The sequence below is a fragment of the Thermobia domestica genome, chromosome 2 (genome assembly GCF_964235325.1).
Source record: "Thermobia domestica chromosome 2, izTheDome1.hap1.1, whole genome shotgun sequence".
Classification (NCBI taxonomy): Eukaryota; Metazoa; Arthropoda; class Insecta; order Zygentoma; family Lepismatidae; genus Thermobia; species Thermobia domestica.
Window position 1 is genome coordinate 134,601,357 of NC_137455.1, and position 17,148 is coordinate 134,618,504.

The 17,148-nt window shown below is 34.6% G+C and overlaps 1 protein-coding gene across 1 annotated transcript in view; it reads left to right on the plus strand.

Moving 5' to 3' along the window:
• LOC145675649 (myrosinase 1-like) overlaps positions 1-13,135 on the plus strand; it is a 56,853-nt gene extending 43,718 nt beyond the window's left edge. The window contains exons 9-11 of the mRNA XM_081746216.1: positions 1,180-1,314; positions 11,259-11,365; positions 12,741-13,135. Of these exons, the coding sequence (XP_081602342.1) occupies positions 1,180-1,314; positions 11,259-11,365; positions 12,741-12,867 (369 nt within the window). The 3' untranslated portion in view covers positions 12,868-13,135. The remainder of the gene's footprint in view (positions 1-1,179; positions 1,315-11,258; positions 11,366-12,740) is intronic.
• Positions 13,136-17,148: the final 4,013 nt, after the last annotated feature.

Here is a 17,148-nt window from a genome sequence, read left to right on the forward strand (position 1 = left end):
CAATTCGAAAAGTAAGAGGCTTAATATTTTCTTTTCTTTACGTGAAGTTAATTCGTTTTAAAAATATTATAGAGCTATCTTATTTCATTTTTAATTGTTTTTTGTGAACGTTTTGAAGATATGCAGTTAAATTAATGAACAAATACTAAAAGCGAACGAAAATTTGTCATTAAAAAAAAAGCATCTATGTGCAAATATTGTTAAAAGAATGCAACAACAAATGTGCTTTAAATCATTCAGCTAATCTTAATGAAACAAAATTATGCCATAATGAGCAACGTTTATATTTATCGGAGAGAAAGATGCAAAATAATCGAATTCCTAACCTAGCTATTAGGCCTACTATAATTAAGACTTTTTAACAGTTTGCATAATCTCAGTTTTAAGAAAAGCGATGACAATGCGCTTCGAAGGACGGGGTAGAGTACAGGCTTGAAGCAGCCAGATCATCGACTGAAAATATTTCATTTTAAAGTTGATCTGGTATAACTACAAAATATAGAAACGTTCACTCAGAATGGACACTTCAACTTCAAACCTATGGAATCTGCTGATTATTTGTTTCGTTGGCTTTTCACAACTTTGGTGAACTGAAGAAAGATTTGATAACAAATAATAGCTTTTAAATATAATCATACAACGTGATTGTTTATACTATCATTAAGCGCAGGGCAATGTAATTATTTAAAAAAAAATAATAAATTCAATTTTTCAACCTGTTGTGGTCTTACCTTGTCCCTAATACCAGGGGCGTCATTTAGGGAGGGTAGGAGGGGGCAATTGCCCCCCAAGAGTTTGAGGAATACATATACTTTAATTGATTGTCTACTAATATATACTAGTACAAAACGTGGAAGTTTTACAACGGTGGTGTTCTTGCCCCCCTCAAGCGAAGTCTGAAATGACGCCCCTGCCTAATTAGACATTGTCACCGCTGTAGATCAAGTAAAAAGGCTACTGAAGTTTCAGACAGTTTTGGATCGTGCTTGAGTTTAGCGTCCCGTTCAGCAGCGAGGCGATTTGAGGCGTGGGCCCATAACTTAAGACGGGATCCGAACTACATAAGATCCCGACAAACAGTTTTGTTATACATTATTGTTGTTATTTGTTTCTCAGAAATTAATCAGTAATCATTATAAATATGAGAAATATTATTTGATATGTTAATTTTGTGTGCAGGTTGTTCCGTGGGCTTTCCGGAGATTGCTAAACTGGCTTAAAGCTGAGTATAATAACCCATTAATTTACGTAACAGAATGTGGATATGCTGATCGAGGAGAGCTTAATGACACTGCTAGAGTTGACTATTTGAGAGTAAGTATTGTTTATTATTTATTTAGTCATTGTTCTTTCAGTCAGTACACTGCATATACGTGTAATCTTTGTTGAAATACAGATATCAAAATATAGATATGAAAGTGTCGTACATGGAAATAAATAATTTTATTAAATGGTAATGTTCCATTAGGCTAATGTGCTGGGTGCCCAAAAAAGTAGATATACACCCCTGCATTGATCAAGTATAATATTCTAGTTTATGGATCTATTTGCTTCGCCTCTTCCGAGCTTAAAACGTAAGTAAAAACACATTAAGAACAAATAATGAAGAAACTAAGTCTACCTGATGGATAACAATAAGAAATTATATAAAATGCAATAAGGTTATCAGTACGGTACTGTATACCTACTTTTGGGCCACCCTGTATACTTAGTAGCACTTCCTACATTAATCTGCCCTAGTTTTGAATCGTTGGTACAATTCGTAGATACCAAATGATTCTTAATCGAACAGAGAATAACATTTCATCCATATATTATCTCTTCACAAATTAAGTAGACAGAATTATGAGATTCAAAGAACTAAGGAATTAAACTTAAGTAATTTAGAGATGAAACTTTCTCTGATCTAAATCACAATAAAATTATTTTGTTTCTTTACTTTGAGTTAAAGGTCTTTTTAGTACTGACACTGTATTGCGAGCTTCCATTGAAAAATGGAGATACGAGATTTCAAGTTACACTTGAACAAGGGTTTCAAATTACGTGAAAATGGATCCTCACAGTAGGTGCAGATCCAATCCGGAACTGCGTGTACATAAAGCTGCGCGCATATCTGACAATATATACCAAGAAACTTTCCCATAAAATGTTGCAAATGTTTGGGTCCATTCTTAAATAACAAGTTAAATTTAATTTGTGAGCACTAAGATATCGGGAAGCTTTTTTCTATGCCAAATACTGTTGGACCAAAGTTTATTTTGATGTTTTTTTTCTTTTGTCTCCAATTTTCATCTCAAACTTGAATCCGAAAGTCAAAAAGTCGGAACTTTACAATTTTTTTAATAGTTTATTATTATTATTATTATTATTATTATTATTATTATTATTATTATTATTATTATTATTATTATTATTATTATTATTATTATTATTAGAGGAGAAGGTCTAAATACGGGCTACCATTTTTATTTTTCGAATATCAATAAAATATTCTAAGGAATGTACGAAATAACAACTCCAAATATGTTGAGAGACGTTAACTTTATATCAGAGTTACAAATATAGCTGAAAATTTCAAGACTAATAATAATAAACACAATTTTCTGGGAGAGGCCATAATGTTAAGTTTTGAAAGTATGGTCCAAATATGGGCTACCATCGAAATTTGCCACAAAGAACTAAGAAAAATGCTTGAAGGTACAAAATAAGGCGAAAAAATAATATAGAGGTGATGACTGTCTATTTACAAAAGTCACAGATGTAGTCTTCCTTTTCCGCACCAGCACATTCGTTATGTGCCCACATTGAACACATTACACATCTTACCCATAGCTCCCCTTGTGTATCTTCAGAGAATTTCCTATCGCAGAATATACAATTTGGTCTTCGTCATCAGACTTTTCGTGTCCAACGGGCCTATCTAAGTTAGTATCTTCATCATCATAAAGATTTAAATCAGAAATCACCATCCTACATTCTTTTGAATCTGATTATTGTCTTGCAAATTCCAGAGATCCTTGTCTTCTTTTCTGTTCAGATGTATTCCTTTTTACATTTGCAGATTTGTAGTCAACGGTAGTCAACGATAATGACTTCTTGCATTTACGGGACGTGTGTAAGGAAGTAAGAACTATTTCTTTGTGAGGAGTACCCCTTATAACAGTAGCACGTGCTGGTTTTCTACCTCGATTGCCGAGCCTTTTTTTAATTATAGGAACTGTTGAAATATGAAATGGATTTACTAGATTTGAAGTACCAGATACTGTGTTGTGAGTATCTTTGAGATGTAAGGCAGGGAAACTCTTCAAACGATTATGTAGAAGGGACAGGATCTTGAGCATTGTTGTTTTGGCTCGGATCTTGGGCCGCAATAGGTTTAAGGGTTGGGTTGCATGTTTTTTGTGCTTCAATTTCAGAAGTTATGAAATCTGTATCACTGAAAATATTTGGATTCAGTGGGAAAATTCCTGTGGACTTAAAACCATTTACAGCTATTTCCCCAGTTTGGACTTTAAGGTATGCTCTTCCAAATATCTCCATGATGTCATAAAGTGTAACTGGTCGTTGCGAATGACGAAGCCATTGCCTTAATTCCTCACTATAATAAGCCTACACCCGTATACATCTTGTCTAGTGGATGAAGTTTGTGAGTTGTGTGTGGTGGCAATGCAATTATGGTAACGTGATGATTACGCGCCATCTCAATGACGTCAATATTTCGAACGTGACTATAGTGTCCATCAAAAATAACAGAACCGGTGATTTGAATTTTTCGTAAGCATCTTCAAGCAGACGATAAAACTGCTGAACATTTTCCTTGTTGAAACCAAAAGCGCGAGCAAAAGACGTTCCACATGGTTTACGAAGCGAAGTAACGTTTTTGTGCCGACGAAGGAAAAGATCAAACCACCATCTTCCAGCCTCTGTGTCCCTAAATCGATGTTGAAGACCATTTCGTGATGCTAGTTGATACGCCATACGTTGCAAGTCGCTTCTGGTGTATCCAAAGAAATTTTGTTCCATGAGGAGTAGATATTCTACCAATTGCTTTTCAAGCTCGTCCCCTAATATCGGTTTTCTTCCAAGTTTTGTCGTTGCTGCTTCAATGGGAGTTAGATTGTGTTTCTTGTTTAACGTTTGCAGAGTTGTACGTGGCACATTAAAAATCTTTGCTGCTTTCAGCGTCCCCATGCAGTTTTCTCTTACGGCGCAAATAGCACTCGCCATGTCCTCTTGCTTCCACATCTTTCTCTCGCCTTTTGGAGTGTACTTGGGTTTCGATCTTGGCATGCTGAAACAAAAGAGATAGTTTTGAGAATTTTACAATGATGGTCCAAATATGGGCTTATATTTAGACCTAACAAGGTAGCCTGTATTTAGACCATTCGTAGATTTTGCTTTGTCACGCAACAGTACTCATACACAATATTATTTACCTTTTATTTTCTACTATCTACCAGTGCTATCCCTGCATAATACAACTTACCTGTTACAATTTTTCAAACTGAGTTTTCTTATGGTCAAAAATAATGCAAAATACATACCTGATAAAACTTTCCCACGATTGCACACAGGCAAAACACACAAGTTGATCAACCAGACCCAACTGTTCGTCGCCAACTGAATCACGCCACCACCTCCGTTCTTGAATAATGCTTTCACACCTTTGTCACTAGGTGGTAGTACTACACAAGCATACAGAAGTCTAGAACGTCACCTAGCCCATATTTAGACCACTGCCCGTATTTAGACCTTCTCCTCTATTATTATTATTATTATTATTATAACTTCCTTGGATATAGTATATCATAAGTTTCGTTTCTTAGATATCGACATGAAACTTCTAGGGTATGTTAGTGGTGTACCAAAGTTTATTTTAAGATGGCATGCATCTATCTAGTGGCAGTGTTTCAGCCATATAAAACTTTAGTTGCCAATTTTAGGTTAAAAAAATAGAAGAAAATTCCATTTTTCCCCTCTATAATTTCCGTCTTATTGGCCAGATTGGAACAAACTTCCCAGCATCTGAAAACCTTGTCTTTGGCCTACACAATGTCTTACAAAGTTTCAATATTTAATTAGGGAAGCTGCAGCACCTGCATAACTTTTGATTTTTGCTACTGAGACGGAAAAAAAATGTAAAATTTTCGTGTGTACGACGTGAGGGATTTTTTTTAGTCTTTATGTGACAGCCAACGACTTCACGCTTTCATTTTGTGTTATCAACAGACCAAGGCATTTTCGAGATGACTTAGACCTATGTGGTAATAGTGGTTCCAGCTCCAAAAGATCTTAAAATTCTGTTAGGGATTTTTTTTCACCCCTACATTTCCCTCCCTTTTTCAACACTGCAATAAAACTTACACCATAAAATTGCCAGATTCTTCTTCTAAAATAACAAGATCTTAACCATATCAATCGGATAAGTAGTCTTTGATCTATAATTCATTAACTGAAACATGGTTGAATTCAGGGGGTAGCCCGGGGGGAATCTCCCCCCGAAGAAAATTCATTCCCCCCCCCCCGGAGAAAAATATTTCAGTCACAAAATGTAGAAATTACTTCACCCAATTATTTGCTTTCTTTCCGTGCACGTGCAGACGAAATCCGATCTCTCAATATACATATAAATGACGCAGACCCATTCTATATAAATATTAAACATGTAACATCTAAGATAGGATACCAAATAGTCAATAAAATTTGTAGTTCTTAATGCTATGACCGAGTTTGGCAGAACATGAAATTGTCAACTGTTGAAGAAAGGTTTGTATTTTAGTAGGTACTATACTCTCGCCCTATATTATATATTAGTAGGTAGCAGTAGCACAGACTGAGATAGGAAAGGAAAGATAGGGAAGATCTTTCGATCATTCCATATGATCTCTGATGTCAGCAGACTTCAGTTCTTGAAAATGTACAGTTCTTGCATTATTTGAAATAGAGCGCCTAAATCCCATTTCTCGCATCGGAAGTAACAGACGCAAGACGTAAATGTGTTTTACGATTGTTAAAGTAAACACACCTTTCTTTAATTAAAAATAATTCAGGTAAAGGGTGAGATTCAGAGGGCGTCATTTAGAGGGATCAGGGAGGAACAGTTATCCATCCTGGGTTAGAGATTTATATAGAATTTATCAATATAATAGTACTATGTAAGTGAAAGATTGCCATTGAAGGTGATGAAGATCCTGCTCAGTGCCATGCCATGGGGGAGGGGCAAGCGGGGCGACGGCTCCGGGCGCCGAAGTAAGGGTCGCAAAATTCGGGAGGGAGAAAGAAAAGAAAATGAAAGAAAACAGAGGAATGAAACATGTGCACATATAGAAAATGAAAAGAAAAAAGTAATGAAAAGCGCTCAAAATCAAGGAAAAGCAGGGTTTACTTTTTAAAATTTTCTCACCTTTCGCGGCTGGTCTGTCGACCTCACTCATATATACGGGGGTGCCGTCGTATACTTTAGCGCCAAGCGTTGATTTTCCACGACACGTCACTAATCCTACTGAAGATTTCGTAAACTAAACTATTGATGTGTATTCAGTAAAGAACCCAAGGCTAATATGCTTGATTTAGAATCAGAAGTGTGAGAAAAAATGATAATTTTTTTGTTAAGATGTTCCTATGTATGTTTGTTTTAGGACAAAAAAATATTTGAGTTAATTTAAATCTTTTTAAAAACTTCTACATTAGTAACAATCAGTAACTACTGAATACAGGAAATAATAAAAATAGCTACTCTAAATAGCAGTTAAAGTTTAGTCTAAAATATTTTTGCCAGTCTTTATTTAATGTTGTAGATAAAATTAAACGATTGTTTTTTTTTTTAATTATAATCTCACATTGAATATTTATCAGCAATTAGTCTCAATATTAGGTAAGATGTGGATGTGAATGGAATTTTTAAATATGCTGCTTTCTTTCAAAAATACAGAAAAACAACCCTCCCCCCGAGGAGTTGCCTTTCCCCCCGGGTGAAAATGTCTGAATTCAACACTGAACTGAAAGTGAACGAAAACGTCAAAAAGTGCCCCGTAGTGAAAAGTGCCCCCAAGCTTTATTATAAATTGAACACAGTCTGAAGTCAGTATAGTCAACGTTCAACAGTTGTTACCTAGATTTTTAAAGCGTCATTCTTGTTTAATCTTACAGTATTTCATGTGGACTAAATATCTTACAACAGTTACACTGTATTATTTTGTGGTAAACATTAATAAGCAAACGTTGTATACGGATTTTATCATCATGCAGTTGTGAATCTTCAGAAGTTACATTGGTAAAAATTTAAATTTTATTGTTACGAACTAAGGAGAGAAACTAACCTAGTATACCAATTCTTGTATACTCCTTTCTAAACTTGTATGAAGACTTCTTCTCTTAGTTTGTAGCGATACTATTTGAATTTTTACCAACATTACTTTCCTCAAGCCCTGTGGAAATTCAGAAGGAAAACAAACAAGAAAATAGGTGAAAAGAAAGAGAGTTTACCCGACAACTGAAATATTGTAATCACACTATAGTCCGTTAAACTGAATCCTGACTGGCAGAGTTTCAAGCTTAACCGAATTGCTAAATTTTCTTTTTTCATAAGCTGAGTTAAACTTAATTGTCTTAATTGTACAGATTTAGATTAGTAACATTCAGTTCTAATTCAGTTTTGAAGGCATCACATGTTTCCAACAACTTCTTTTCACGCTGAAATAAGTATTGCAAATCAAATACACTTCATTCCGGTTCAACAGAATTTTCGTTCAACTGAAGCAGTGTCGGTCTCATCAAATTCGGTTAATTGGGATTCTAATCGATATTACCAGAATATTAAAGTTCGCAGTATATTTTATACAGTGGCGTATTTAGCATTAACAGCACTGAGAGCAATATTACAATTTGCACCCTACCTACCTTTTCCATCAATCACAGCAATATTCATATTAATTACCCCTCTTTTCAGTTCTATCTTTTGTTTCTACTTCCTTATTAAATATGATTGTAGCTTGACTTTAACTTCCTGTTTCACTGCTCTTTCTGTCGTAATCTACTATCATTTGAAGAATTGAAATAACCTCTGCAATAAGCTAAAGATGGCCATCACAATTTCTACATGTGCATTCCGATTTTAGAGCCATTAGAAATGAAATTTCCCGCGTTTTCCAGCAATATATTAAACAAATGAACAAAATGTAGAGTACATGGTTAAAAAAAGAAAAAGTTATCATCATTGATGGCACGTGTACCCGCAAAGTTGAGTGAGCGACAGAATTTACAAATATTGACAGATAACTTCTCTTTTTAATTCTTTGATTAATGCCACAATAGCTTTGTCATAATACTGGGATCGACCGACCTTAACTTTGTAAACTTCTACTTGTTTTACAATGACTTCAATCAAGCTTCCTGTATCCTTCTTTTTCATTTCTATAAAGCCAAGGAAAGACTCACTAACTGTTTTCTCAGAATCAATGTCTTTATACCTACTATCAATTTCTTTATCGAGAACCTACTTTTTTAGAAAAAAATCTAAAAGTTATGTCCTGACTCTCATAGCTAAAGTGCTTAGGACCCATTAACTTGCAAGAAGGACTTCAAAATTCAAAGAATATACGATATGTTTGTTACAGGATATACAGAAAGAGTTTATAGCAGTGACGACGCCAGCTTTAAGTTCTTAGGGGGGCAAAAGAGGGGCAGATACCGGTACATTTTCGGGGGGCGGCTATTTGCCATACCAAAAATGACATATTTATTACATTTGACTTATTTTACATTACATTGTGTATTTCGTTGCTGTTTTCGTATTAGACCTATATGATTATAAATTAAACTTATTTCAAGTAAATTTGTAACTAACAAATACCGTAAGTAACGTCTGCACATGAAATATTTTTCAATGTAACTTTTGAAGCCTGTACTATATGCTACGTATATATCTTCTCTCTCTCTCTACACACACACACACACACACACATATATATATATATATATATATATATATATATATATATATATATAAATGAAACTGTAGTTTAGAAAAAACATATCTCTGTATGTGCAATAGAAATTTTAATATTAATAATGAAATTCTTATTGTTTCTCAGGCCTCTGAAGTGATTATGTGTGCCCAAACAGATAATTTCACGAACATCCAGATCCTAACTGTTATAACATTTTTGTTTCACCAAGGAAAGTCACCGAAGTAAATTAATTAGGAAATCAGTGAATCACCACGGGACTCTCCATCGTTATATACAGCGGTGAAGAAGTGAGTGGCTTAGTATAAACGTGGCGATTTCTCAACAAATTATGCTTTACATCCAGGATGATTAAAAGCAATGAGTCTTCCCGAAATCATGGATGCAATTTGTGACATTATTCTTGAAAATTGTAGCATTTCAGCCAGTGGTGGATATAGCCCAGGGCCGGAGGGCCTAAGCCACATTAGTTTTTGAGTGACAAAAATAATTTAAGCTATTATCTATATAGTTTTTAAAGTGTATAGTAAACTCACGATATACTTATTATAGTCTGAGGTCTGGCTGCACCCCGCTTTCTCAGTTTTTACCTTCTCAGCAAAACTTGTGTCAGAGATTCTGGGCATTTCTTTGGAACTCGTCGGTAGCATAATTCAGAATGGCTTGGGTATGCGCAAATTCTCGGCATAATGGGTTCCCAAAAAATCTGTCAGGAGTGACGGCATTAAGAGAAGTCTTCTTCCCATTTGACCGTAATGCTGATCAATTTCGCTCACGAATAGTATGGTTGTACCACTATGATCCTGAAAAGAAAAAATAGTCAATGGAGTAGTAGCACTCATTTCTCCATAGCCCCAAGAAGTTCAAGACACAGAAGTAGGTTGAGAAACTGTTTGCAACATTCTTCTGGGATAAGCATGGAGTGGTACTTATAGACTACCTCCGTAACGGTCAGATATTAAATCCAGAATCTCTACATTACATACAAAACTGAAAGAAAAATTCGAAGTTCAACGCCGCGGAAAATGAAAAGAAAGGAATTCTGTTCCTTTAGGAGAATACACCTGTCTATCAAGCCCCTGCGAACATAACTGACATTGCATAATCTAGGATTTCAATGTCTAGATAATCATTCTTATTCCGCAGATTTAGCTCCGTCTAAGTATTACGTGTACTTATTTCCCAAACTTAAATAACACTGGAAAGGACGCCATTTTAGATCTGATAGGAGTAGTGGTACGAATAGTGGTGCGAGGAAATTTTCAGATTTTTTAACTTTTCTGCAAAAACTGGAGCACTACTCAAGGTAGTATATTGACTTTCGGGGAAAGTGTAGAAGAAGTAAAACTTCACCATTCCACGTGCACTCCTTCTGGGTTGGGCTACGAATTTTTCAGCAGTTCCTAGTCAATATGGTAGACGTCACGTCAGTACTTTGAAACAAAATAAGTAAAGGAGCACTAGCATAAACCAATTACTAACTAAAGATCAGCACTCTGACAATACGTTTTATTGGGAATCAATTTAATTCCATAAATTTATTATCATTATCATTTGCAGGAAGGGAAAACACAACTCTTTTTATCCCCTTCAAAAAATTAAACCCTGGTAGTTACAAACTAAACTGTTATAAGCACATCCTCTGAATATTAAAAGCCGAGAATAATGTTTCAGAAAAAAGAAGTATAGGACCTTGAAATAAAACAAAATATGAAACTGAAAACTCCAAACCTGGATAAATACAAACAAGTTACGTAACTGGTTTTACATTTCTTTTGTTTCCAATCGAAGTTGATCCAATGAATTTGAAGTCGACCAAATCTAGTATTGTTCGCTAGGCACAATAATTAAAAATCATAAGAAAGAAGTATAACTAAAATTTACCTCAAAAGGCGCTAAATTAGAAGCTCAAAGAAGAAAGCTTGAGGACTAATGTGCCACATAGTAAATGCATGGAAAGTAGACTACAATTTGACAATGAGATTGGTTATGATACTGATATAAAATACTACATGTAGAATGTTTTGGTTATGATACTGATATAAAAAACTACATGTAGAATGTTTAAAGGTTGTATGAGTCTGGGGGGCAGTCCAGATGGCAGTCAGGGGGCAGAAGTAGCTACTAGGGGGGCGCTCGCCCCCTTGCCCCCCTCTGGCGTCGTCACTGGTTTATAGATCTAGAGATGAGGATATATAGAAAAAACTTCTTATACAACACATGCAAGTGTTTGATTTTTAAACATGACTATATTTTATTTCACAAACTTTTAATTATTATCTTAAATTTCAGTCGTACATGGACGAATTATTGAAGGCAGTCAAGATTGATGGTTGTAACGTAAAAGGTTTCACAGCATGGAGTGTCATCGACAACTTCGAATGGGGAGCAGGTTACACGTAAGTTTTATATTATAGTGGCAGTAGATAAATACGGGACATTATAGTCAGTGCTTTATTTCTGTCATAAGTAAAGCCCGGAATTAAAGGCGAAACAAAAGCCCGAAAGTGGCTGGCAAAATTCCAAAATAAACACCCAAAAATGGCAGGTAAAATGGCAAAATAAAGTAAACAAGCAACCACGAACTTTGGGGAAAAATAGATACTAAAATATATAAAAGCTATAAAAGGCTATAATTCGTTTACTAATCGAATAAAATGTTTCATTTTGCACTTTGTACTTACCACTTAAAATTCTGGAAACTTCCGCACCCGTGAAGGAACGACATCTAACAATTCATTCGCCACTCTTCAGTAGTAACAATGAAACAATAACTTAAAAACACTATCACATTTTATTCACACGCGGTTACATTAGCACAAACATTCAAAGCACAAGAAATACTAAAGTGAAGTCATTTTACATTCACTAGTAGTTTATTTTCACTTACGAAAAGTTTTTCATATTTTTGTTCTCTGAAATTATTAACATCTTTTTAAGATTTTCAAAGGAAAGACTTTGTCTCCTGTCAGAAAGAATTCGCTTTAGATGTGAAAATGATCTTCCCACATCTACAGGTGTCACGGGAGCATACTTGAAACATGTAATTTGGGAAGGACATATCATTGTCAACAGTTGTATCAGCATTACTTTCCATAACACTAGCGATGTCCTTCAATTTTCCCAAATCTGGATTAGCAATTACAATGTGAACACACTTACGTCAAATGTACCGGTACTCGCCCTTGTCACCAGGTACAACACTCAGATCGTTGAGAGTATCACTGAAGATTTTCAGAGAACTAGCGAGAGTCTGTTCTTTTTTCAAAGCTGGTTTCACTGTTCTTTATACCAATTATTAAATAGCTATTAATTATAACTACATTGATTGAGAGAAAATCTAATGGTCAAAGCTAAAAAAAATTTTATATATATATATATATATATATATATATATATATATATATATATATATATATATATCATTCATACAAAACGTAAGTGACTTCAACAATACATTAACATTTATGATATGTAGTAAACATGCAATTGATGCATAATGATGTGTAGAAACTCATTTTATAAACTTTGTCTTCGGTCTGTTTTGTGTGGAAACTTTTATCGATTTTACTCATTTATCTGATAAATACAATACGTAGTTTATTTTGATTTTATTTAATTGATATTAAAATGTCCAACTTTAAAATCTTTTTAGAATTCTTATTTTTAGTAATTAGTTCCTTGCATTCATCTGTGTTGACATGTTTTAATGTCTGTAATACTATATAATATGAATTCTGACCATTCATAGAAAAACACCTAATTATTTTACAGTGAGAGATATGGCCTTTACCATGTTGACTTCAATGACCCTGCAAGACCTCGAACTGCAAAAGACTCTGCTCGATTCTACAATGAAGTAATCAGAAATAGAGGATTTCCGCAGCCAAGCCAAGGATAGATCTAGATTATATTCTTGTTTCTCTAACTATATTGTGTATTTTAACTGATCATTATGTACAATAAATAAATAAAATACATCTCAGCAAATCAAAAAAGACTTCTAGTTGTTAGATGTAATTACTGAACAATTGAACTATTCTTGGTTAGTTATCAAGTACTGTGCATGTTCAAGTTACGAATTTAATTGGTTCCGTAACTGTTCGCAATCCGAAATTATCTTTCCAATTGAAATTAATGTAAATACAATTAATCCGTTTCACCCACGAAATCATTGTACTATTTGTATGTTTTTACATATTTACGTAAAAACATACGTACGACAATAATTTTGGACATTGAGTGTACCTCGGGAACGTGCCTAGTATGTCCTAGGTATGTTCACCATGCCGTAAGCGCCAATGAACCACAAAATTACTACCCAAAATATGTTAAATCGCCTGCTTGCGTAATGAGTTTACATCTTTTCCTTAATAAAGAATATAGAATGAAGATAATATTATCATTTTAAAGACGATTAGGTAATACGAAATTAAACAAAACGGTCAATACAATGTAGTTCAAAGTACAATTAAAACAATCTCTGAGAAAAGCACAACGTTTTACTAAAACAGCTCATGTGTAATAGTTTTCCCAACTATTTATACTTCTTGATTTCATCAGACAAAGTGTACAGATAATTGGCCAAGATCCTGGTGCCAATGCATTTGTTTTACGCCTTTTAAATAGATTTCTTCCCTATTTACGTTAAAGGAAGAGATATAATTATAATCAGGGCCCGGATCTTGTTGACCTAAAATCTTCTAGAAAGTGGCCTATAAAATGACACTAAAATTCCTGTAAAATACCCCTAAAATTCACAAAAATTGACCTTAAAACTTGCGTTTTTTAAAATGTTTATTTCTTAAAACATTGACATTTTTTAAATATCCATTGGATTTTAATTAACGTTTGTCACTCATATTCAAAAAGTTTTGTTTCAGTTAGTTGCAGTCCATTGATCATTTATGTTCGTTGATCAGTCCATTGTACGGCATTGTACGTACTGAAAGCGTCAATTCACTCCCGAGTTGAAACTAGGAAGCACTCTTAAACAATAAAAGTTCGCAAGTGTAGATTAAATGAGAATAATAGATAAAAACCCTGTTTAAAATCTTTGTACGCCTTCTAATTCATTTTTAGTTATTCATGTGATCACATCCTTTGTGGTCAACAACCCAAAACTATCCGTTCGGCCACCTACCAACCTCCACCTTTGGTCAACCAGCTACAGCTTAGTTTTCATTAGCTTGTTAAGAATGCAGTTTTTCCACCCGAATAGTCAGGAAGCATAAAAAGAGACTATTTAAACTTCGTCTTTTTCACATCCGTAAACAGTGTTCATTTTAAGATTTCCTTATGTAGAAGAAAAAGAATAAAAAGACCATAAGTGACCTAAAATTTACCTTAAAATATTAAAAAATGATCTGAAACTTCAAAGTTGACCCTAAAAATATATACTTTTAGAGCCTAGAGTTGATGGATAACTTTCTTATTAGAATTTGCCTTGTTTTATGCGTAACAGAGAAAAGTTGACTTGTCAACAAAATCCGGGCCCTGGTTATTACCTTTTATTTATTTTTATTTATCTTTCCCTCCCATCCCCTCCCCTAAGTTCTACCGTCAAAGAGAATATATAAATACCATCCCAGGCCCGAACCTCAGCTATGTGGAAAATTTAATCGAGATCCGTTAGGTGGTTCAAGAGTGATGAAGTTACAAAGACAGTCACTTTCATTTCAATTTTTTACATATATCTCCTCTTCCCCCTCTCTTACGTTTCACCGTCAAAGTTAAATGATAAAAAATATATCTCAGGCTCGAATCTCATCTATGTTGAAAATTTGAAAGAGATCGGTCCTGTGGTTCAAGAGTTATTAAATTTTATTTATTTTTATATATCTCTCCCCTCCCCTTCCCCTCCCGTAAGTTCTATCGTCAAAGTGGTCTGATGAAAACCACCCCAGGTCTGAACCCCATCTATGTTGAAAATTTGATCAAGATCGGTCTGGTGGTTGAAGCGTGATGAAGTCACAAAGAGAGCCAATTTTATTATTTTTATTTTTTTTTTACATATATCTCCTCCTCCCCCTCCACTACATTGCACCATAAAAGCGAAATGACAAAAACATCCCAGGCCTGAATCTTATATATATTGAAAGTTTGATCGAAATCGGTTGGGTGGTTCAAGATTTTATATTCATTTTCATATATTTCCCCTCCTCCCCTCCCCACCCGTAAGATCTACCGTCAAAGCGAAATGATAAAAATCTTCCCACGTTTGAACCTCATCAATGTTGAAAATTTGAAAGAGATCGGTCGTGTGGTTCAAGGGATTAAGAATCACAAATATAGTCACTTTCAATTTTAAATATACATTATGGTTGATCCGTGCTCAAGTATATATTTTGTTACAGTTGTCAACTATCATTTCACCCAAGAGGCATGAGTTGATCAACAACTCGGAACACACATCAGACAATTTATCAAGATAGATTGAGATCAAAATGAGGCTGAACTCTTTCGAATTTGACTATCAGCAGTTTCCCACATCACTCTAGCCGTTCTTTTACTGATAAAGCATGAAAATGAGTAATGCTCTATTAAATGTCCATTTAAATAATGCAATAGGTGAAGGAGAGGACATTCATTGCCATGTAGTTTCCAAATATTCCATTGTGTTGGTATCCCGTCTCTTCTTCTATTAATCGAACAGCACCTCCCTTTGATTTTATGTTTGCTACAGCCCCATCGCAGCCAACAACCATTAAATTTTCAGATTTCTAATATCCTTTTAATAGTCCGTAGGCCTAATATTTGATTTTAATAACGATGTTTGTAACAGAAAGCGATATAACGTCATCAATGTATTTTGACTGTAGTGCTTCAAGTAGAGTATCTTACTTACAACATGCATGTGAATTGTTCTTCCAATATTTAAGTTTTAATAGTCCTATTCCTCCGTGTATCTAAATAGGTTCCTTTTGTGATAAATTTATCAAATTATTTTTCACTAACTTTACGACATTTTCTCTGCATTTTTCTTGGTATTTTGCTTCTGTCAATTACCTTCATTACATTTTCTTTAGTCGACGGAGTCTGCTAACCACTAACCTTTTAACAGAGTACTTGCAGTTTTAGATGAATCCCTGGAAGACACTCCTATCGAGTCGCATGGACTTGCAAATGCGACTAGTGGGCATGTAAGAAATAACATTTGGTATCTCTGATTCATATGTTTCCTTCTGAGCTTCTGGTAGTGTCTATACATGAAATTCAGTCAGAAAATTGAAATCTTCTAATTCTATTTGAGAAAGAGAAGACGAAGAAGCCATAGAGTAGGCAGACTACATTTGACCAAGTTTCCAGCTGAGTCACAGTATTTTCAACTTTCTTTTCTTCCTTTCCATTCGTTTCTTGCGTCTTATTATAGTACGTACAATCCTGTCATAACCATCCTTTTGTCTGTCCAATGAGAAAATCATGCTCATTTGCTGAGATCTTTCTACTCATTCCGCCAGTACACTTCTTCAATTTTAATTTCTTTAGTATGAACGAGTCATTTGCACTATTCTTTTATGTATATTGATAATGTGTTCCTCGATTTTCTCGCTTTTCGTTGCTAAATCACCAGGAATTTCTACAACACTTTGCCTTTTTGCATCTGGAACACTACATCCAATAAACTGACTTCATATTTCTGTAAAGTTAAATAATTCATGTTTTTCGATGCTACAAAATTGAGCACATTGCTTTCATTCTTCTTTTTGTTCATTTCATTCTTCGTTTCTTCAGCAGTTCATACTGAAGTAAATTCACTAACTCAAGAAAAATAATATAGAAAAATGCGCATAAGCAATGAAAATTCTACGAATATTGTAAAATCCGCAAGACAAATACTGTTTACACCCTTTCTAGTCTTCCATATTCGCACACAAGTGCACAACCTGAGTAAATGATTGAAAACGAATGCAGAATGAATGGTTTCCTCGCGTCAATGTAGGAAAAGAAGTCTAGACGAGATTCTGTACAAGCGAGAGATCCCTCGTGGCTGGATGGTTACTGTATTTAGGTACTTGTTTTTGTCGCAGTATACTCGAGTTCACTTCCGTTAGGTGCTCTTGCGGTTCGGATCTCACGTTTAGCTATAAATTCACGTCTTATATGGTGTCAGTGCTGAACGAAACGCTAAACTTCAATTGAACCTACCAAATCAATCAGTACAAGCAACAATATACGTAAA